The following is a 23,344-nucleotide window of genomic DNA, read 5'->3' as shown; positions in this document are numbered from 1 at the left end:
GAAAATACCGAAAAGTTTAATAACGTTAAAAGTATAACATATATCAAAACGTTGTATACTCGAGCGAGACCATTCTGGACGTTTTGACCTTTGAACGGTGTTTCTAGCTTAAACGGTGTAGGATGAGTAGAGTGTGGAAGAAGAAGTTTGTCGAATATCTAAGCTGGGGCTCTTGCTGCGCAAGCCCCTCAATAATATTCAGAGAGAGCACTATCCAATTCTGTATATAACCCTGGATTGATAATGTTATGTATTGGTCAATGACAGGCTTTGAAGCGACCACTCAGCCATAATCGCACTCCCTAGAAGGAGTGTTCAGAAGAAATGAATGGAATTCTACAGTATTTCATTTAAATGTTTATGGGACAAAATTTTATGCATTTAAGTATGTTTTTGATGTAGTGGGGAAAGTAACATGAGTACTTTCAAAGGTGTATGTAATAGAATAAACGTAGACATTAACAAATGTAGACAAAAATAAATGCATTTCTAAAGCTCCCACAACATTACATTGGTGGGCGAGTGCCAAGATGGAGGCGCGAAGACTTCAAAACAGCACCCCCTGTTAGACATTTAGTGTATATTTAAATGATTGGAGATGGGCTCTTTCCTTGTGCTGACGTGGAACCAATAAATGCTAACTGCCAGTCTCGACGGAATTTTTAAAATGATTGCACAGGAATGAAAGCGTCAAACGAAAAGAAAAACAAAGGCCATATTTGTTAGAATTTTTTACAATTTTTATAAAGCGTGTTTTATTAATAGTTGTTAAAATACTAGCGAATCAGTCACAGAGTAGGCCTGTGTTACTATTTTCTGTTTGAGAGCTGGCATTTTGGTTATTTCGTCATTGATTCCACCCGGACTGTTTTACTGGCTGTACAGTTCCATTCTACCGAACGGAACCCCCAGTAGCAGAAGCAACTTCTCATGTTACTTTACGCATCTCTTATACCCTTGCATTTGTATTAATTTAACCCCAAATTAAGAGTTTGTGGTCAAGATGGGAGTGCCGAAATTCTACCGATGGATTTCTGAAAGATACCCTTGCCTGAGTGAAGTTGTCAAGGAACATCAGGTATGATATCCGTAGCCTACTTTTTTGCTACCTAGTAAGCGAATATTACTGTTGCAGGTAACTAGTCAAGCTATCAAGCTAAATATAGCAGGCCCATAACAGTTTCACCTTCACGTATCGATGTTTCCACTCTGCCCTTACGCGCTACTCATAGCTATGATTTATTATTAATAAACCAACGTGTTGTGGTTACAATTACACCTGCAGTTAGCTAACTGACGGTACATTAATATTTACCAACTCATTTAGCTACGTGTTTGACTCAATTTACCTTCTAGGTAACTAATTAGTTAGCTAGTTTGCGTGCTACTACTACTTGCTATCAGCTCCAGTTAGATGTCATAACAAATAGCCTAGTGAATAAGGCAGGCCTATATTAGTTTAACTGAGGAACGCTCAATTCTGTTCTCTTTATCGAGGCGGAGTTGATTTTATGCTTTGTTTGGTTTGTCAAGTAAATAGAACGTTATTCTGAATAACAAATATTGTAGTCGTCGACCAGATGTAACCGTTTTACTACCGAGATCACCAGTGCCAGATTAGCCCACATTTGTTGGCAGGTGTGCAAGATGCATTAGTGGAATATTGACCAAGAGTCCATATCTGTTTCCAATCAATCCCACTAGATCTTTTTTATTTTTTTAATCCTCAACTCGTAAATACACTCCCTCCATTATTAAAGTATTGATGCTATTGCCTTCTTATATGGATAGTAGACAGAGCAGTTGGCCCATCTGTCTGACACACCCCTTTACCTCTCTCTTAAAGATCCCAGAGTTTGACAACCTCTACCTGGATATGAATGGCATCATCCACCAGTGCTCCCACCCCAATGATGAGGACGTCCACTTCCGTATCTCGGAGGAGAAGATCTTTGCGGACATCTTCCACTACCTGGAGGTGCTGTTCAGGATCATCAAGCCCAGGAAGGTGTTCTTCATGGCCGTGGACGGAGTGGCTCCCCGGGCCAAGATGAACCAGCAGAGAGGCAGGAGATTCCGGTAAAGATCATGATGATAACTGCCTTTGTACTTTATGTGCTGTGTCTGTGACCGAGTGGCATAGCGATGGATCACGCAATGTCATAACTCAATCAACCAATCAGTCACTTACATGTTTCTTGTGAAGGTCGGCCAAAGAAGCAGAGGACAAGATAAAGAAAGCCCTTGAGAAAGGAGAGGTCCTACCCTCTGAGGCCCGCTTTGACTCCAACTGCATCACACCTGGTATGTAGCCTCCTACACGATCCATCACTTCTCCACCAATCTGTCCACTCATACCTCTCATCCAATTCCTAGGGGTTCAGGTTGTCCTTCCTGTTTTAGTCTGTTCTTCAGTTTTGTGCCTACTGAATACTATCCATCATGTCTCTCATGTAGGGACGGACTTCATGGCCAGGCTACAGGAGCAGCTCAAGTATTTTGTCAACAGCAAACTATCCACAGATAATGCCTGGAAAGGAGTTAACGTCTACCTTTCCGGACATGAGGTGAGGACGGGCACACGGCGTGTGTGTCAGTGTGCACATTTTGTTTGATTAGATGTCATATGTGAATGAGTGACATTGACTGTACATGCGTTGTAACTGTCTGTGACTGTGATCCTCTGTTTCCCTCCCAGACTCCAGGAGAAGGAGAACACAAGATCATGGAGTTTATCCGCAGGGAAAACTCAGAGCCAGGCCACGACCCAAACACACGCCACTGTCTCTATGGCCTGGATGCTGACCTGGTGGGTGGCCCGCGGGTTTGGGAGATACGGCATCAATGTGTGTCGGGAAGTGTGTGTGTTTGTGAGACATTAGGGAGATGTGTATATGGTGGCAGATGTGTATATGGTGGCAGATGTGTATGTATATGGTGGCAGATGTGAATGTCTATATATGTCTGTAATCCAGGGGTGTCCAACATATGGCTAGCAAATCTGATCTGGCTAGCAAATCAGATCTGGCCCGCAAGCGTGGTCCAATCCGGCCTGCAGATGGGTTGAGTTTTTATTAAAAAAACATATATTTTTATTATATTTTGGGGAGGGGGATGAATTTAATATACTTTAAGTGACTAAAACCAGATCGAAATTGTATAGAAATGAAGACCAAATTGAAGTCAGAATGCGGCCACTGGGGCAAAATGAGTTTGATGCCCTTTGCTGTAATCAGTCAATTACCGTGACAAAATTCTACTGTTGTTTCATTCGTATTAATGAAGATGTGTTGTATTAACTACAGTCTCTTTCTCTACTACAGATGATGTTAGGTCTGACCAGCCACGAGCCACACTTCTCCCTACTCAGAGAAGAGGTCCGCTTTGGAGGGAAGAAAAACCAGAAGAGGTGTGTCTGGTGTGCAAGAGAGCGCTGTGTGTGTGTGTGGGAGACAGAGTTATATGTATGTATTCCCCTCCTGCAGAATAACAGCTCCAGAGGAGACAACCTTCCATCTACTGCACCTGTCACTATTTAGGGAGTACATAGACTACGAGTTCTCTGAAGTTAAGGTAAGACAAGCGCATACTCCCACAAAATAAAGTTCTGCTTCAGTGTGACAAATACAGTAGATGCATATCTACTTGTTTACTGATAAGTGACTAACACACAGTATCAATTCTCTATGAATGGTTTGAATAACAATGTCATATGATTGGTTGGTCCTCACAGTAAGATGTCTGATGATTGGTTGTTTAACAGAACAAGATCTCGTTTGAGTACGACCTGGAGCGAATCATCGACGACTGGATCCTAATGGGCTTCCTGGTGGGGAATGACTTCATCCCTCACCTTCCTCATCTTCACATCAACCAAGACGCCCTGCCTCTCCTTTACCGCACCTACATCAGTGTGCTGCCAACGCTGGGAGGTGAGAACACTCACACACCGTACTCGGACAACACACAATCCACACACACAACGTTTTATTTGCGTACCGGCTGGAGAAATTGATTCGCTTCTTTATATTTGACCCATGCAGGGTACTTGAATGAGAATGGCCACCTGAACCTGGGCAACTTTGAGAAGTACCTGGAGAAACTGTCCGAGGTGGGAGAGACCAGTAAACATCCACAAATCAGTGGAATTATTTATATACAATGCATTTCTGATTGTGACGCATGTCTTGCTCTCTTTCTCTCTCTTGATACCTGTTTTGCAATCTCTCGCTCTCTCTCTTCGTCCCTTCCTCTTTATCCCCTTTTCGCGCTCTCTTCCTCTGCCCCAGTTTGACAGGGAGCACTTCAACGAGGTGTTTGTGGATCTCAAGTGGTTTGAGAGTAAGGTGGGCAACAAGTACCTGAACGAGGCCGCGGGACTGGCAGCAGAGGAGGCTCACAGCAAGGACGCCAGGAGGAAAGACCCGGTGAGACATGCGCCTGCAATGCACACGCAGAGATCCTTCAAATACAGATGCGTGTCTTGAAATCCATATTCAATGTCTGTGTGTGTGTGCAGGACTCTCTGCGTCTAACTACTCTGGATGGCGGGAAGGACCGAGTCCCTGGTCGAGGTTTTGAGGAGGATGGTGAAGAAGAGGACATGTTTGAGGCAGAGTTCAGACAGTACAAACGCACCTACTACATGACCAAGATGGGAGTGGAGGTGGTCTCAGAGTTAGTATACCTCACCAGTGTCTCCCCCAAAATACTCAAAATATTTTCCCACAACCTCGAACGATCCTGAAATGCTCTTAGAAAAGTTTGTTTCCCCAAACGGAGCTGAACTTGTATGATTTTTCTAGTTTATAACTTAAGACAATGGCATTGTAGAGCACAACGTTTGTTTAAACTTTTGTTGTTTTCAGTGAGTTTCTAGCAAATCAGGCGTTGTGCTATGTGGAGGGAATCCAGTGGATCCTGCATTACTATTACCATGGAGTCCAGTCCTGGAGCTGGTGAGTCTCTGTCTGTCTCTCTCTGTCTGTCCCTATGTATGTCCCTCTGTTTGTCTCCATGTCCCTCTGTCTTTCTGTGCACGCGTGTACTAAAACCTCCCTCTGTCCTAGGTATTACCCTCACCACTACGCCCCGTTCCTATCAGATGTGAGGAACATAGCCCATCTGAAGTTGACCTTTGACATGGGCAAGCCTTTCATGCCCTTCCAGCAACTACTGGGAGTCCTGCCCGCTGCCAGCAAAGACCTGCTTCCCCAGAGCTACAGGGTAACGCACACATACAGACCTGCTTCCCCAGAGCTACAGGGTAACGCACACATACAGACCTGCTTCCCCAGAGCTACAGGGTAACGCACACATACAGACCTGCTTAGCAGCATTGTGGCGACCTATGACATGTACACTTTCTCATAACACACCCGCATTCCGATACCTCCGTTTTGTTCTGTCCACAGCACCTGATGACATCAGAGAATTCTAGCATCATTGAGTATTACCCTCTGGACTTCAAGACGGACCTCAACGGGAAACAGCAGGAGTGGGAGGCTGTGGTGCTCATCCCCTTCATAGACGAGGTGCACACAGACGTCATTCGGTGACCTACTTCATCCCTGTGTGTCTTTTTAAAAATTCTGACGTTACTTATTTATTTGCGAGTTTTCCTTTCCAGAGATGTTTGCTCGCTGCGATGGAGCCTTATAACGATCACATGACCAAGGCTGAGAAGGCCCGTAACCGCCACACCGAGTGTGCTGTGTACAGCTACCACGCTGAGCTAGACTACCCTTACACCTCCACCCTGCCTGAACTGTTCCCCAGCATCATGCACTGCCATGTCAGGTGAGACACATGCTGAACGCACACGCGCGCACACACACACACACACGCACACACACACACACACACACACACACACACACACACACACACACACACACACACACACACACACACACACACACACACACACACACACACACACACGCACACACTGAACACACTACTTCCACGAGGCTAAGATACTGTAATGTGATTGGTGGTTTCCAGGGTGACATCGGTTCCCATGGATGCGTGGCACGTGTCGTTGAGCCACGTGGGGCGCAGCGACAACAGCAGCCAGCTCTACTTCCTCGGCTTCCCCACCCTGCAGCACATCAGACACAAGGTACAATAGACGGGCCGACAGACAATGAGACGGAGTGTGAATCGGGAACACGTGATCTGAGAGCAACACAAAACGTATAATAAAATGGAACACTATAATATCATGTGCTGTGTCTCTGTTCAGGAAACACGCTGACAGCGTTCTGCCACTAATCACACCCCACAGTCAGTCTTCACACAAGGCACAGGTGGCCAACAGTCCCAAGATGATTTGTCAATAAAGATGCTGCAAGCTCAAGATCTAGTTACGTAAACAGTCACTCATTAATCCAAGCCCTCGAAGTGTGGCTGGAGAGGTATACAAGCTAGATCTGTTTTGAGGATTTTCTAAAGCTAGCCAGCTTCAGTTAGCTTCACGTTCCATTATGTCGCACGCGGCTAGTCGAACGATGAACTCTTTATTGAGACGAGGCTAGAACGTCAATCCGGTGGCGAGTCGGTGTCACATTTTCATTTTGCCCAAAAATCACAATGAAAGAAGTTACCCTGCAAATTAAGCAGGCTATGTTGGGAAATGGGCTATTGTTTATGGTATTGTTTATGGTCTTCACTGTGTTTATCAATGTACGGGCCTTTTATACCCCCCTCCAAAACACTTATCGCGTGGAGTTTCAAATGAATCCCATTCGTTACTAAATGTGTAGAACGATATGGTCCGGAGAATGACAGAACGATGACGTACTCTTTACAAGAGGGAGCCTAATTTGATTGGTCCTCGCCTCGCGGCACAAACGCTCTGAAGGGTTCGTTGCCATAGAAATGTACCTGCCTAAAAAGGTGAGCCCAGGTCATGTCAACGGCTAAAAAGGTGAGCCCAGGTCATGTCAGCAGCTATCTCGATTTGAACCACGAGAGTCGACCAACGTTTAGCTCGCTCTTCGATCTCACGCCGTAGTACAAACCCCTCTGAACTGAGGTTTCATTGAAACCAGGAGATAAAATGTATTTTAAACGTGGCTGCATTTACACCCCCAGTATTGACTGTGTATTGGCCGTCTTGGCATCGGAATACTTCTGTGTATGTTTCATATGTAGATGTGCTTCCCCCCCGTCTTTATAGTTCTATAAGAAGAAGCACGGAGTGGTGGTGTTCCAGCAGAGCAGCCGAGGGGAGAACATGATGCTGGAGATCACACGTAGCAAAGAGGAACCCGTGAGTGTAGATGCGTGCACACGGTCTTGTTTCTATGAAGAGCCGACGACTGTGTTGGGTCTATGTCTGGAGCAGAAACGGTAGATGTTGTTTCTCTCTCTCTGTCAGGTGTGTGGCGATGTGGCGGCCCTGGTCCTGGGTTGTTCTGTGTTTGTCAACTGGCCCCACCTAGAGGAGGCCAGGGTGACAGCGGTGTCTGACGGGGAGAGCAAGTAAGAGTCACGCTGAGTTCTACTCGTGCCTAAAATAGATGGCAGTATTATACCCGGACCGTCACTCAAAACCCTTTATGCCTCTGGCTCTGCCGTTCATTCACTTCTCTTTCGACCGTTACTTTGAAGAACACTGAGTCGTTGACATTCATCGGTCTACCTCAAACACTCCTTTCCCTTACTTCTTCTACATCACACCCCTCCCTCTCAGGTTCTTCCTGGAGGAGCCGGCGGGAGTGCAGAAGCTGTATGACCGGGACTCACCCCCCCCCACCAAGGTCACCTACCTCAGTGACAGGGAGCAGAAGGACTGGGTGAAGGATGTCCAGGGCATCACTGAGCAGTAAGGATCCGTTTGTTAAAAACCTACGTTTTGTTATCAAAGGGTAAGATTTATTTAACCAAGATGTCCCATTGTGATCAGAGCTGATAAGACCACTTGGCCGAGGGGGACTTTGGCAGACCTCTCTCCTCCTTACCTAAATACATCTCAATCTCTTCTCCTCTCAGTTTCAGTAAGCGTAAGGGCATCGTGGTGAATGAGACGGCGGTGGTGTTGTATGCCCAGCTGCTGACAGGCAGGAAGTATGTACCTGGGCAGAGCGGACAGGTGCACCTGGAGAAACAGTGGTCCAAGCAGATAATGCCCTTCGCCTACCAGACCATTGTCAAGGTAGGCACACGCATACAGAGATGTACATAGGAAGACACACATACTACACACGCATACCTCACATTCCGCTCTCTTCTCTCCTCCTCCGCTCGCTCTCTTCTCTCCTCCTTCGCTCGCTCTCTTCTCTCCTCCTTCGCTTGCTCTCTTCTCTCCTCCTTCGCTTGCTCTCCTCCTTTGCTCTCTCTGTCTCTCTCAGGATATCAAGGCCTTTGACTCGTCGTCGACTCGCTTCCAGACCCTGGAGGAGCTGTTTCCCCCGACGACCACAGTGTTCATGGTGGGGAACCCCTACTACGGAGCCATGGGAGAGGTCTGTACCGCTTCCGGTCTCTACTTCCTGTTTGAGCCTTACACACTTGGAATCATTGACTTGGAATCATCAGTAATGGGGACTCTTGAAGAGTACTGGTACACTTGCTGCTGAAGAGTACTGGTTTAGGCTTGCTGCTTTTTGTGACCTTGAATTTGAATATCTAGTCTTGCAAAAAAATATTTGTCAAAACAAAACGTAAAATGTATGCACTTTTAGATGTGATATAGAGAAATAATATTTAATGTGATTTATTGGACATTTTTGGGGGGCTTAATCTGTTGCATTGCACATCTTTGCCTTTTCAATAACATGATTTGCTCTTGGACACAGGTGCAGGAGTCTAGTGATGTCATCAAAGAGGGACGAGTGTGGGTAGTGTTCACGGTGCCCTGTGAACCACCGATGGAAGCCTTAATACAGAACCAGCATGTAAGTCAATCTCAAAACGACACCTCTCACACTCTTCCTCGCCCTGCCCCCCACATGACCAAACGTGTGCGCCGTTGCTAAGCTTACTCCCTCCCTTCCCTGGTAGAAATACTGTGTGAAGTACAGTCCCGGCTATGTTCTGGCCTCTCGCCTCGGCATCACCAGCTACCTCGTCTCCAGATTCTCCGGCAGCATCTTCGTCGGCAGAGGATCCAAGAAGAAGTGAGTGAACACCTCTCAAATGGATGTCTATTTCCCATTTAGTGTACTACTTTTGACCAGAGCCGTGTAGGTTGAATAAACCATGTGACGCGCTCTCCCTCTCTCAGTCCCCATGGGGAGCAGAAGGCTAACGTTGGTCTGAACCTGAAGTTCAATAAGAAGAATGAGGAGGTGCCAGGTTACACCAAGAGAACTGAGAAGGAGTGGCTCTACTCTGACGCTGTGGAGGAGCTGATGTCTGAGTACCTGGATAGGTGTGTGTGTGTGTGTGTGTCCTTGTGTGTTTTTCTCTGCATTTATGAAACTGTGTTGTCTGTATGTGTGAAACTGCGAACGTGTGCATGTGTTTGTGTGCGTGTGTAACCTGCATTGTGTCTCCTGTAGGTTCTCCGAAGTGTTTGACCTGGTGTCCAGGAACAGTCACGACGATGTCTTCTACGAGGACGACATCTGGCCTGCGGAGTACGAGAACGGGTAACATTCATGCACTCACATTTAAGATTTGCACTCGACAATCATAATTTACACTCATAACAGTTAAACCTGTATGCTTGTAACACTTACTCAAGTTCAGTTATCTCGAAGGCCCAGTGCAGTCACAATGACTTTTTTTCCTGTCTGACCACTCCGACTGTCCTACCAAAATACTTGCTTGAGAAATGTTTGTTTCTTTTTGACCATTTAAAAAAAAAAAATGGAAATCTATTACCATAAGGTACTGAAATGTTACCTAGAAATGGTTTGATATTGAGATGAAAACGGCTGCATTGGGCCTTTAAACGCTCATGTAAAACACTTTGAGGACGTTTTAATATATGTAACAAGGCAGAGGTAGATCATAACAGTTGTAGGAATACTGAAAATGGTGGTGATGGTAGTTGTGATGGGGATGGTTTTACGGGCAGCGCGGAGAAGGTGAAGGAGATCACTTCCTGGTTGAAGACCCACCCAGTCGCCGACGTCGCCCGCGCGTCATGTGACCTGCAGATCCTGGACAAGGCCATCGTGGAGCGGATCGAGGAGGAGGTGGTGAAGGCTAAGGTAACTCGGTGGTGGGGGGGGGGCGTCAATCATTTAGCTGTTCTGTCCGTCAATCATCTGTCAATCATTTATTTACTCCTACTCGCTTTCTTTTCTATCAGGAAATCCCCTCTAACCTCGTTTTTATGTCAATAATATAGTTGGATGCATATGCAGACTACTACTCAACAAGCCCTTCCTTTACTGTCAGTGACTAATCTACTTTCTTTTTTTAGTGTTCATGTAGTGACTCTTACCTCCGTCTGTTTCTCAGGTGAAGAAGAGCAGCGAGAAAGTACGTGTTACTGTGAGGCCACGTTTGCTCTTCAGGGTGAGTTCGTCACTTTCCGTTTTTTGTTGTTGCGTGTATTTTTCTAGAGAGTGAGTGAAAATGACATTGGCTCCAAACAGCACAAGGGTTCAGAGTTCCAACAATTCCAACTCCACACCTCTCTAACCTGTGTGTGTGCGCGCGTGTCCCTCCCTCCAGCCCTTAGAGCAGCAGCACGGTGTGGTCCCTGACCCGGATGCAGAGTACCACCTGTTTGACCGAGTGGTCAACGTCAGAGAGAGCTTCTCTGTCCCCCTCGGCCTCAGGGGAACAGTCATCGGCATCAAGGCAGGTGAGTGGTTGCACGCGCACCCAAACGTACACTCGGAAAGTATTCAGAAAAGTATTCAGACCCCTTGACTTTTCCACATTTTGTTACGTTACAGCCTTATTCTAAAATGGATTCAATTATCCGCCCCCCCCCTGATTATTCTACACACAATACCCCATGATGACATAGCGAAAATATTTTATTTTTAAATGTTTGCTAATTTATTACAAATTTTAAAAAGCTACCTTATTACAAGTATGAGGTCACTTAGAAATGTCATTGTTTTTGAATGAAAAGCATTGAGCAAGAAGACAAGTACATTAGTGTCTAGTTTGAGAAACAGACCTCACAAGTCCTTAAATGGCAGCTTCATTAAGTAGTACCCGCAAAGCACCAGTCTCAACGGCAACAGTGAAGAAGCGACCCCGGGATGCTGGCCTTCTAGGCAGAGTTGCAAAGAAAAAGCCATATCTCAGACTAGCCAATAAAAAGAAAAGATTAAGATGTGCAAAAGAACAGACACTGGACAGAAGAACACTGCTTAGAAGGCCAGCATCCCGGAGTCACCTCTTCACTGTTGACGTTGAGACTGTTTTTTTTTGCGGGTACTATTTAATGAAGCTGCCAGTTGAGGACTTGAGGCGTCTGTTTCTCAAACTAGACACTCTCCTTTATGCAACCGTTATTTCAGATTTTAAAAAAACTTTACGGAAAAAGCAAACCATGCAATAATCTGAGACTGTGCTCAGAAAATAAATAAAATTATCCACCATGTTGGAGTCAACAGAAACCAGAAATCACATTATAAATATTCCCTTACGCTTTGATGATCTTCATCAGAATGCACTCCCAGGAATCCTAGTTCTACAATAAATGTTTGATTTGTTTGATAATGTCCATTATTTATGTCCAAGTAGCTACTTCTGTTAGAGCGTTAGGTACACATATCCAAACGCTTGTGCAGGTCCAGCATGACTTCGGACAAAAAGTTCTGTTACAGGTCGAAGAGACATTTCAAACTAAGTACAGAATCAATCATTAGGATGTTTTTAACATATCACTTCAATAAAGTTCCAACCGGAGTATTCCTTTGTGTCTTGATGAGCAACGGAATGCAAGTGGATACCATGAGGAATGTGCGTGATCAGAAAATGGCTGACTGCCAGACACCTGACTGATTCTGCTATCATTCACTCCCCCAACATCATAGAAGTCTCATTATAATTTCTATTGATGGTTGACATCTAGTGGAACCCCTAGGCAGTGCAACATCATTAATATCTCATCGGGGACTCTGGTGAATACAGACAAAGCTCAGATTTCTGACTTCCTGTTTTGATTTCAACTCAGGATTTTGCCTGCCAATATGAGTTTTGTTATACTCAGACATCATTCAAACAGTTTTAGAAACTTTTGTGTTTTCTATCCAATACTACTAATAAAATGCATATATTAGAAACTGAGACTGAGGAGCAGGCAGTTTACTTTAGGCACCTTATTCATCCAAGCTACTCAATACTGCCCCCCAGCCATAAAAAGTTAAAACACACACCGAGGAGACCTTACAGCTTATCATAGCATCACTTATTAACCCTTTAAAGGGTTTAAGGCCGTAGTTTAACCCTCTTCATTCCACCCCTTTGAGGCCATCTGGCCTCAACAAAAGCAAAGCAACTCAAGCATAGTAATTATAATAATCACCCATAAACGGTGCATTAGATTGCAAGCAAATCCTCAGGAGATTGAGGATAGAAATATGGGTCTGAGGGATGAGGAACATAAAGCATAAACATGCCTGGCATAGCCTTGTGAAGTACCCATTTGCCAGCTGCACAGAATGCACAAATGCAAATCAGCAGAACAAGAACAGGAGCCAATAATGGGACTAAAATGGAAAACAACTTAAATCCAAACTGGCCTAGTTTATCTTTCAACCACCCAAACAGGAACCAGGATTCTTCTCCTGTGGGGGTGTAGGTGTCAGCCAACTGTGTTAATTATTTCACAATCTCTGTCATATCAGAGTCAGGGAGAAGCCTAACACATTCTGTGGGGGTAATAGAATTTAGGGCCCTTCAATAACCCCCTCTTTATTCAGGATGTAGTCTAATGCCAGGCTACGCCTGGGCTGTAACAGCTTTAAGATTCTGAACAACCGAGGTGTTGGCCTGTAGATCCAATGCTGGAGGTGTGAGCTCCAGTGTCTATTAAAAATGGTACCTCTTGATCGTTGCCCTTCCGAGTAATGATTGGTTCTTTGGTACCATCCGGAAATATGTACTGGTGACACTGAAAAAGGGGGTCAGGTCATCCCTATTGTTGATTATTCTGCAGTGGGAACCATGCCAGGAGACTGTTGGGGCCATCCATGTTAAAACAGGTTTTAATACACACGGAGATCTTTTGAAGAGGAGTGTATCGTAACATAATTTATTAACCCTTTAAAAGGTATAAGGTCTTGGTTTAAGCCTCTTCAACCTGCTTGGAGTTTGCCAAAAGGCACCTAATGGACTCCCAGACCATGAGAAACAGGATTCACTGGTCTGATGAAACCAAGATTGATCTCTTTGGCCTGAAAGCCAAGTGTCACTTGAAGCATGGTGACGGCAGTAGCATGCTGTGGGTATGTTTTTCAGGGGCTGGGAGATTAGTCAGGATCGAGGGAAAGATGAACGGAGCAAAGTACAGAGAGATACATGATGAAAACCTGCTCCAGATCACTCAGGACCTCAGACTGGGTTGAAGTTTCACCTTCCAACATGACAACGACCCTATCAGCCAAGACGGCACAGGAGTGGCTTCGGGACAAGTCTCTAAATGTCCTTGAGTGGCCCACCCAGAGCCCGGACTTGAACCCGATTTGAACATTTCTGGAGAGACCTGAAAATAGCTGTGCAGCGACACTCCCCATCCAACCTAACAGAGCTTGAGAGGATCTGCAGAGAAAGAATGGGAGAAACTCCCCAAATACAGGTGTGCCAAGCTTGTAGCATCATACTTAAGGATGTAATCACTGCCAAAGGCGCTTCAACAAAGTACTGAGTAAAGTGTCTGAATACTTATGTAAATGTTATTTCAGTTTTATTACATTTGCAAAAAAATCTGAACCTGTTTTTGCTTTGTCATTATGGGGTATTATGTGTAGATTGATGAGGGGGGGAAACCAATGTAATCCATATTAGAATAAGGCTGTAACAAAATGTGGAGAAAGTCAAGGGGTCTGAATACTTCCCGAATGCACTGTGCAACACACATGCGGTCAGCCTCTCGTCTTTGAACAGTCTCTAAACTGATGTTTAACCTCTCTCCCGTGGCAGCTGATCGGGAGGCTGAGGTGTTGTATGAGGTTGTTTTCGATGAAGAGTTTGCTGGTGGACTTACAATCAGGTACCGCCTCGTGTCTGTGTTTTCATATAGGCCTATGTCAAGTGTTTCAATCCTCGATCAATCGCATGTTTCCTATTACATCGTTTATTTATTTTTTACGTTAAGCACCAGAGTTTTTGTGACGGGCTATTGTGTGGTTGTGACCCTGTATCTGGAAGACTGTCGCCCGCCTGACTCTGGTGTGTTTCCTACTCTAGGTGTGCGGCGGGCCGTGGCTACAGGCTGCCTCCCTGTGCCTTAATCAACCTGAGCCACGGGGGCCGTGTAGAGCAGGGCTTCCATAAACTGACCGCCGTCGTCAAGCCCCAGCCTGCCTCCTCCCACCAGCACAACAAAGGACAGCTGGTCGGGCTGAACCACTCACCGCGATCACCCTTCATATCCACACAGGTTGGGACTGGAGTAGAGCATGTCCTCATAAAACAACTGGCCTAACCACTCTCTGAGTAACCAGCATAGATCAAGATGAATAGCCTCTAACTTTTTACCTCTGTTCTTCACATTTGCCTACCTTTTCTCTCTATCCCTTCCTCTGTATGTCTTGATGTCAACCTTTCCCTCTCTCTCTTTCCCTCTGTGTCTCTCAGCAGCAGAACGGCAGACAGAACATTCTCAGGGCAGACACTCAGGGCAACAAAAACTCTGCACACAAAGCCAGCCAGAAACTGAAACCTAAGGTAAGCTCTTTCTGTGTCTCTCTCTTTCTGTGTCTCTCTCTTTCTGTGTCTCTCTCTTTCTGTGTGTCTCTCTTTCTGTGTGTCTCTCTTTCTGTGTCTCTCTTTCTGTGTGTCTCTCTTTCTGTGTGTCTCTCTTTCTGTGTGTCTCTCTTTCTGTGTGTCTCTTTCTGTGTGTCTCTTTCTTTCTGTGTGTCTCTCTTTCTGTGTCTCTCTTTCTTTCTGTGTGTCTCTCTTTCTTTCTGTGTGTCTCTCTTTCTTTCTGTGTGTCTCTCTTTCTGTGTCTCTCTCTTTCTGTGTCTCTCTCTTTCTGTGTCTCTCTCTTTCTGTGTGTCTCTTTCTTTCTGTGTGTCTCTCTTTCTGTGTGTCTCTCTCTTTCTGTGTGTCTCTTTCTTTCTGTGTGTCTCTCTTTCTTTCTGTGTGTCTCTCTTTCTGTGTGTCTCTTTCTGTGTGTCTCTCTCTTTCTGTGTGTCTCTCTTTCTTTCTGTGTGTCTCTCTTTCTGTGTCTCTCTCTTTCTGTGTCTCTCTCTTTCTGTGTCTCTCTCTTTCTGTGTCTCTCTCTTTCTGTGTCTCTCTTTCTTTCTTTCTGTGTCTCTCTTTCTTTCTGTGTCTCTCTCTCTTTCTGTGTGTGTCTGTTTGTGTGGGATTTACTGTATACAATATCTTATTTGTGTGGTGGTGTGTAACCTCTCTCGCACTCTCTGAATTCAATTTGCTTTATTGGCTTGACGTAACAATGTACGTATTGCCAACGGTTACTTTGGAGATTTACAATACTACAGTACTATTAATAATCAACAAAAGTAATCAAGGGTAAAATAACATTGAACAATAACAGAAGACCCTGGTTGGTCTGTCAGATACTCATCTTATGGTAGGCAGAAATGTTTTATTTAACTAGGCAAGTCAGTTAAGAACAAATTGTTATTTACAATGACTGCCTAGGAACAGTGGGTTTAACTGCCTTGTTCAGGGGCAGAAAGACAGACTTTTATCTTGTCAGCTTGGGGATTCGATCTTGCAACCTTTCGGTTACTAGTCCAACGCTCTAACCAATAGGCTACCTGCCTCTCCAATGTAGTGCGCTGCCAACCCACAGCCCTCTGCATCCTCCACCAACAGGACGGGTAGCCTGTTCTCATCAGAAGTCTTTGAAACCTTTTAAGGGTTTCCAATTTGGGGAAATGACACTAATTGTTTTATATTTTTGACAATTTGTCTCTCTCGGTCTGTGTGACGACTGCAGGGTAAAGATGAGGAGTTCAGTAACGTGTGGCAGTCTCTGCAGAGCTCTGGAATGCCCCAGAAACCACCAGCTCACTGGCAACAAGACAATGTGAGTCCATTCATAATGTTGTACCAGTGTCACCATACTCGCATTGCGATCAACCTCGTTCCTGGCGGTGTCACCTGACCATCTCTGTGTGTGTCCGTCCCCAGCCGGGTAAGTCTGCCTGGGGTACAGGGTCTCCCGGACAAGAAGGGCAGGTCCAAGGGCAACAAGGCAGGAACCAACCGCAACCTCCCAAACCTGTGAGTCCCCACTTTATCTAACCCTAACCTTTTGAACTTGAAAATCCCCTCTGTCCCTTCATCCCTAACCATTGAACTTTACACCCCTAAACATTGAGTCACAGCTCTTTTGATGCTGACTTTAGGGTCTGACCTCAGATCACTATTTGTCTGGACAGCAGGTTAGAAAGACTACAACATTTTGTCTCTAACCTGCCATGCAAAGGTACCCTTATCTCTTTAACTAGGCCACTCAGTATCTGCATCCAGTCTTTCTTGAGAAGAATGCAGTTTTGCAGACTGTATTACCAAAGTACTTGCAGGATAGTGGCTTGTGTAAACCTAGTGGTCCAAGTCAAAAGTCTTCAGTAAAGGTTTTTTAGCGCAACAGTCATTACATAAACTACCTTACACGTCTGTTCTTTCAAGCATGTGACACCTCTGAGGCTGTTACCCTGTCAGGCCACAATCAGGAGACTACAGATCCCAGCAGCTCAGGAAGTGGAGAACTACAACTCCAATCGTCACCCACAGCTGTAGACCAATAGCAGGCAAGAGGCCTCATCCTCAGCCGACAGCATAGCCAGGAATCAGGACTACAAATGAATTGGAACGAGTCAATAAAATGCGTTCTGCAAAAGCAGCTTTCAGTGTAGGGTTGGTTATCACCAGTGGAAGGCTGTGAGTGTAATTCAACTCAGTGAAGATGTATAAAGTATTCTTCTTTTTGTTGTAAGATCTCAATGTGCAAGTATGACTTCTGTGTGGGAGAATGAGGTGTATTAAACTTCATGTTTTATAGGGTCCTGCAGGAAGTATCAGACTTCTCAAGAGAAACGAAGATGTAAATTCTCTGTTTCCCGCTCAGAACGCTACAAAGAAGGTACACCCACACACACTCACACAGACGCGCACACCACACACACACACACACACACACACACACATACATATATATATATATATTCTTACCCACTTGTCTCCAGCAGACAGAGTTCGAGGAGTTGATCGCCAACCTGAAGATCTCCAAGGGCAACGAGTCAGCTCCAGCCAAAGAGCCCACGAGCCAAACAGAGGAGCCGCTTTCTCCGCAGTCGTTTGCGATGGTAGGTACTAGTACTCACTGGTTGGTGTTACGCTATAGTGGCCCACTTCAAACTCTTTTCAATTAGAATGATCTGCTCCTTCCCTTGTGGTTGGTTGTAGTAGTCCTGTTGTGATTTGGTTAGATATGGTCAGTTGGCTAATTGTGATTGGTTGGTTCTCCTGTGCGTAGAAGGGAACTCTGGCCCTGAAGGAGATGCTGAACATTGGCGCCACCCCGGACTCCACTAGTCCCGCCTCCTTCAACACACAGCAGCAGAACAAGAGACGACCCACCAAGAAACTGGGTGAGTTCAACTATGTGCAACGCTACATGTTTAGTAGAGCCTGACTGATATGTTTTTTTTTGGGGGGGACTTACGGATACCGATGTACACTACATGACCAAATGTATGTCCTGCTCGTTAAACGTCTCCTTCCAAAATCAGGGACATTTAATATGGAGTTGGTCCTGCTTTGCTTCGATAACAGCCTCTACTCTTCTGGGAAGGCTTCCAACCAGATGTTGGAACATTGCTGCGGGAACTGGCTTCCATTCAGCCACAAGAGCATTAGTGAGGTCGGGCACTGATGTTGGACGATTAAGTCTGGCTCGCATTCAGTGTTCCAATTAATCTCAAAGGTTTTTGATGGGGTTGAGGTCGGGGCTCTGTGCAGGCCAGTCAAGTTCTTCCACACCAATCTCGACAAACCATTTCTATAGGCATTGTCATGCTGAAACAGGAAAGGGCCTTCCACAAAGTTGGAAGCACAGAATCGTCTAGAATGTCGTATTCTGTAGTGTTAAGAGGAGTGTATTAGGAAGCAGTGCGGCTTGGCCGGGTCGTGTTTTGGAGGACGCATGGCTCTCGACCGTCACCTCTCCCGAGTTCATTCGGGAGTTGCAGCGATGGGACAAGGCTGTAATTACCAATTGGAAATCACAAAATTTGGGAGAAAAAGGCAGAGGCTTGACATTTTGAGTGGTAGAATGTGGCTTTAGCAGCGGGTAGAGAGGAGGGAGTGAAAGGATGATAGATCCTCTGAAAGTTTAGTTTTCCTCCATGTCCGCAGCCCTGTTCTGTAAGCTCGCAATGCGTCACTGAGCAGGAGGGGAGAGCCGAGCCGGGAGGAAAGGGGACAGTACGAGTCATAGGATGCAGAAAGGGAGGAGAGTACGGTCGAAGAGGCAGAATCAGGAGACAGAAGGGAGAAGGATTTAGCAGAAGGGAGAGAGATGATAGGATAGAAGAGGAGAGGGTAGTGGGAGAGCGAGCGAAGATTGCGACAGCGCATGACTATCTGCGTAGGGGCTGTGTGGTTAGTGTTGAAGGAAAAGGAAACAAAGTTGTGATCACAGACCTGGAGAGGGTTGCAGTGAGATTAGTAGGCAAGCAGCCTCTAGTGAAGATGAGGTCAAGTGTATTGCCTGCCTTGTGAGTTGGAGGGAATTGGGTGAGGACAAGAGGCAAGGAGGGGAAAGAGAGAGTCGAAGGCAGACTTCCTGGTTGATGTGTCAACAACTATTTGTAAATTATGAGCAGTCAGCAGTTCACGCAGCACTTAGAGTAGATGGCCTTAGATAGCAAAAAGACAGTACTAGACCACAGCAGATAAAGTCAAAAAAATATTCTGTTCACACACAGGAGTCCTCTAGCTATAGAATGACGCTCCAGCCGACGCTTAGCGTTGTGATCTTAGGCTTGTGTGTGGCTGCTCGGCCATGGAAACCCATTTCACGAAGCCCCCGACGAACGGTTCTTGTTCTGACGTTGCTTCCGGAGGCAGTTTGGAACTCGGTGGTGATGTGGCAACTGAGGACAGATTGTTTTTTTTTTTGTGTATTTTTACATGCTACACACTTCAGCACTTGGGGGTCCCGTTCTGTGAGCTTGTGTGGCCTACCACCACTGTTGTTACTCCTAGACGTTTCTTCTTCACAATAACAGCACTTACAGCTGACCGGGGCAGCTCAAGCAGGGCTTGTTGGAAAGGTGGCATCCTATGATGAGACCATGTTGAAAGTCACTGAGCTCATCAGTAAGGCCATTCTATTGTCAATGTTTGTCTATGGAGATTGCATGGCAGTGTGCTTTATTTTATACACCTGTCGTGAACGGGTGTGGCTGAAATAGCCGAATCCACGCATTTGAAGGGGTGTCCACATTCTTTTGTATATACAGTGCTTTCGGAAAGTATTCAACCCCTTGAATTTTTCCACATTTTGTTACGTTACAGCTTTATTCTAAAATGGATTAAATTGTTTTTCCCCCTCATCAATCTACACACAAGGCCCCATAATGACATAGCAAATTCCGCTTTTAGAATTTTTTGCAAATGTATTCAAATTAAAAAACATTTAATCACATTTACTTAAGTATTCAAACCCTTTACTTAGTACTTTGTTGAAGCACCTTTGGCAGCGATTACAGCCTCGAGCTGTCTTGGGTATGGCGCTACAAGCTTGGCACACCTGTATTTGGGATTTTCTCCCATTCTTCTCTGCAGATTGTCTCAAGCTCTGTTAGGTTGGATGGGGAGTGTCGCTGCACAGCTATTTTCAGGTCTCCAGAGATGTTCGATCGGGTTCAAGTCCAGGCTCTGGCTGGGCCACTCAAGGACATTCAGAGATCTGTCCTGAAGCCATTCCATGGTTGTCTTGGCTGTGTGCTTAGGGTTGTTGTCCTGTTGGAAGGTGAACCTTCGCCCCAGTCTGTGGTCCTGAGCGCTCTGAAGCAGGATTTCATACGTGACATTAATGAAATCAGGAGAATGTCTGCAAGTGTTCAGATCAGCATGACACTTCCTTTTTTTCACCTTTCATTAAGTATTGGTTATCCAATATCGGCTGATAATGTCGGTGAGCCGATGTATCGCTCAGGCTCTAATGTTTTATCTGCAGGTGGAGCTATTGTGGCACTTAGTGGAGATACTGTACAACAGATATTAAACCAGTCATTCTTCATTCCCTTTCTCCCCCTTACACCCTTAAACCTCCCCTTTTCTCCCTTCTTCCCCATCAGCGGCGACGATGGGCGACTCTGTGTTACCCGCGTCCTCAGCAGCAGCAGTCCCTCCCCTGCCGTCCTCCCAGCCCTCCTCCATGGTTCCCAGTGTGGCCTCAGAGCTGACCAGGATCTGTATGGGCCTGGGTATGGCCCCGCCTGACTTCACCTTCATGCGCAGCAGACAGGTGAGTGGCACGCACACACACACACACACACACACACAATCTTGCATACAAGACACACACGCAGGTATTCAAGCACAATCCCACTCTCTCCCAGGGTCTGCTGGTGTATCAGGTGAAGCTCTCCAGTGGTCTGGTGGTCCAAGGTCCCCAGTGTCAGTCTGAAAACGAAGCCAAAGAGAAAGCAGCTCTTTTCGCCCTGCAGCGCCTTGTGAGTGTGGTGTGTGTCCTTCCTGTATCTCTGTGTGTTTCCTCATTTTCTTTTTCTTTTGTTATGTCTATATTTGACCAGTGTCTCCATATTTGTAGGTTTTCTAACCCTTCTCTCGCTGTCTCCTTCAGAATTCAGTGGGTTCTGGGTTCCCCCTGCCACCGCCTCTGTTCTCTGGGGTCGGACAGATAAGGGGACCGCCCATGGGACCCATCCCTAACATATTCGGTCAATCGGGTGAGCCCTGGCGTCATATTGATACTGTATGACCTCTGGGTGCAGTAATGCCCATTCACCTTGATAGGTTTTAGACACTAATTAATTCTGGATGTGAACCAAATGCTTTCACTGTTTCACTCTCTTTCTCTCTCTCTCGCTCCCTCCCTCCAGGTGGTCTGTTGATGCCTCCTCAGGGGTATGGTCCCCTACACTGGGGCATGCCCCTCCCGCCTCACCAGGGCCAGCCCTTCTATGGGGGCACCTTCCCTGGCGCCCGGCCCCAGGCACCCTCCGTCCCCATCGGCTCACACAACCAGTTTGTCCCCCTGCAGGTAGGAGCTCCAGGACCTGTTTCTATAGTTCACATTAAATCACCACAACAAAAGAGTTATGCGTGCATTTATATGGCCAAAAGATGCATATTAATAGTATTTTGGGATATCACCACAGAGAAATGACCATGATTAACTCTTATGTTTGTTTGTGTGCTCCCATGGTAACACACCATCTTAGCCTCTGACTAACGTACGTTTATTGTCAGGTCACTAAGAAGCGCGTGTCCTCGGTCAAGAAGCCGCAGGAGTTCTGCAACGCGGCTCACAAGGCGAGGAACCAAGCCCCGGGCAGCGAATTCCCATCTCACTCCCAACCCTCCCTATCCCCGACCCCCTCCACACCCCCAAAGACCACCCAGGCAGCGGGGACCCCATCCACGCCCCAAGCGCCACGCCAGAACCCCTCGGGCCAAGGCCACACCCCCTCCTCCGCCTCCAAGAGGAAACACAGGAAACTGGCGGTGAACTTCGAGGCAGCCAAAGTCCAAGAATAATCCCCTCCCCTTCCTCTTAGGTGTTGGTTTTTAGGATGCCGTTATAATCGGTTGGGTCTCAATAGCACCCTATTCCCTGTGGTGCACTACTTTTAACCAGAGCCCTATGTAGTTGTCCTACATAGGAATAGGGTGTCATAAGTGTGCCATTTGAGATGTAGACATTGTTCTAGATAATGGGAGGCAATAAGGTCTGATCAATCAGAATGCCGTTGTTTTTATGTTGCGTTTGCATCATGTTTGTGAGATGGATTTCTATTCTCACTAATCTCGCCAGACCTTGTGGTACATGGTGTCCTTCTAGTTGGTCGGTTTATGATTGGAGCCAGTAATCAAGGGCTTAATCCCTTTTAATATTTCCCTTTGTTTCAAGTCTCTATTTTACCAAATGTATTTTATTCTGATCAAAGTATTTTGTCACAATTCTGTGTTTTAATGTCAATTGTTTGTAATTGCTAATACTAAATCAACCTACAAAATAGTAATGTGAAATGAACTTCACACGTGTTAACCAGCAATTAGGTCTCAAATACAGTATACTGACGGACAGCATACAAACACATCACTATGACAAAATTCTGGAATTTCTACTCCGCAGTATAACAACACATTTCTTCCAGTAGAAAATCATTTTGAAATTGAATTCAAATCATCTCCTTTGGGACATCACCAGGACCTCTGTTAGCTGGTTGATCCAAGCCTTAATAGAGGGATGTTTCTTTTTTTTTTTATATATATATATTTTTGTCCACCATATTTCAATCTATGGACTTTATGCCTTGGTACCCTTTTAAATATGACACATATTGTTTTTTGTTGCTGACAGTACCATGGCTGAATCATTATTCATTAACTTTTAACCCACATGTACAGTCTCGAGTTTTACAAGCATATTTTTGGGTCTCGCTTTGTTTTGGAATTTGTACCTTTTGCCTCTTTCAACACGTGGTCTGCGCTACTGGGTTCTGGCTCTGTGGGTATTTTAAACATCTGAACCTGTTGTATGTCCTATTGTTTTTTTTCTAAATTAATTTGAGAGTTTTAACGAGAAAAACCTCTCCCCCCCCAAAAAAAAACCGTTCAAAAACCATAACTAAGGAAATGTAGCTTGCTCTTTTGATGCAGGAAAGGTGCTGTACGTATCCAATGAATAAAGACATCTTTTGTTACCATCGATACATTTATGTATTTGTCAGCTTATTTGATTATTTTGTCATGGGATTTGGAATTTGTGTGAGTGGTAGAGATGTATAACTCATAATGCTTTCCATTAGGCATGATGTCTGAGTATAAAGTGAACATGACAAAATGGCTACAAATCAAATCGTATTGGTCACATACACGTGTTTTAGCAGATGTTATTGCGGGGTTTAGCGAAATGCTTGTTTTGAGCTCCGACTGCAGTAATATCTAACAATTTCACAACATACCCAATACACACATCTAAGTAAAGGAATGGAATTAAGAATATATACAGTGGGGCAAAAAAGTA

The 23,344-nt window shown here is 45.4% G+C and overlaps 1 protein-coding gene across 4 annotated transcripts; it reads left to right on the top strand.

Moving 5' to 3' along the window:
• Positions 1-660: 660 nt before the first annotated feature.
• Positions 661-23,030, top strand: LOC112260391 (5'-3' exoribonuclease 1). 4 transcript variants are annotated; one of them, XM_042328686.1, is made up of 41 exons: positions 661-1,078; positions 1,847-2,079; positions 2,207-2,304; positions 2,458-2,567; positions 2,699-2,809; positions 3,324-3,409; positions 3,486-3,573; positions 3,764-3,932; positions 4,044-4,111; positions 4,290-4,427; positions 4,520-4,677; positions 4,869-4,958; positions 5,070-5,226; positions 5,415-5,534; positions 5,630-5,799; positions 6,007-6,124; positions 7,184-7,276; positions 7,385-7,488; positions 7,700-7,831; positions 7,999-8,161; positions 8,358-8,471; positions 8,805-8,903; positions 9,010-9,125; positions 9,233-9,379; positions 9,510-9,599; positions 10,031-10,166; positions 10,420-10,476; positions 10,636-10,768; positions 14,065-14,134; positions 14,332-14,524; positions 14,725-14,811; positions 16,055-16,144; positions 16,249-16,341; positions 17,123-17,203; positions 17,307-17,426; positions 17,597-17,711; positions 20,427-20,596; positions 20,691-20,813; positions 20,936-21,041; positions 21,195-21,355; positions 21,565-23,030. In XM_042328686.1, exons 1-41 carry the CDS (start codon positions 1,004-1,006, stop codon positions 21,850-21,852), a joined length of 5,070 nt encoding a protein of 1,689 aa, XP_042184620.1. In that variant the 5' UTR covers positions 661-1,003; the 3' UTR covers positions 21,853-23,030. The 4 variants fall into 4 exon arrangements, with proteins under 4 accessions (XP_042184620.1, XP_042184619.1, XP_042184621.1 ...); XM_042328685.1 differs by having other exon boundaries at positions 662-1,078; positions 14,722-14,811; positions 17,310-17,426; XM_042328687.1 differs by having other exon boundaries at positions 662-1,078; positions 14,722-14,811; positions 20,691-20,804.
• Positions 23,031-23,344: the final 314 nt, after the last annotated feature.

The sequence above is a fragment of the Oncorhynchus tshawytscha genome, linkage group LG10, assembly GCF_018296145.1.
Source record: "Oncorhynchus tshawytscha isolate Ot180627B linkage group LG10, Otsh_v2.0, whole genome shotgun sequence".
NCBI lineage: Eukaryota > Metazoa > Chordata > Actinopteri > Salmoniformes > Salmonidae > Oncorhynchus > Oncorhynchus tshawytscha.
Note: the sequence above shows the minus strand (reverse complement) of the source record. Positions and strands in the feature narration are given on the sequence as shown.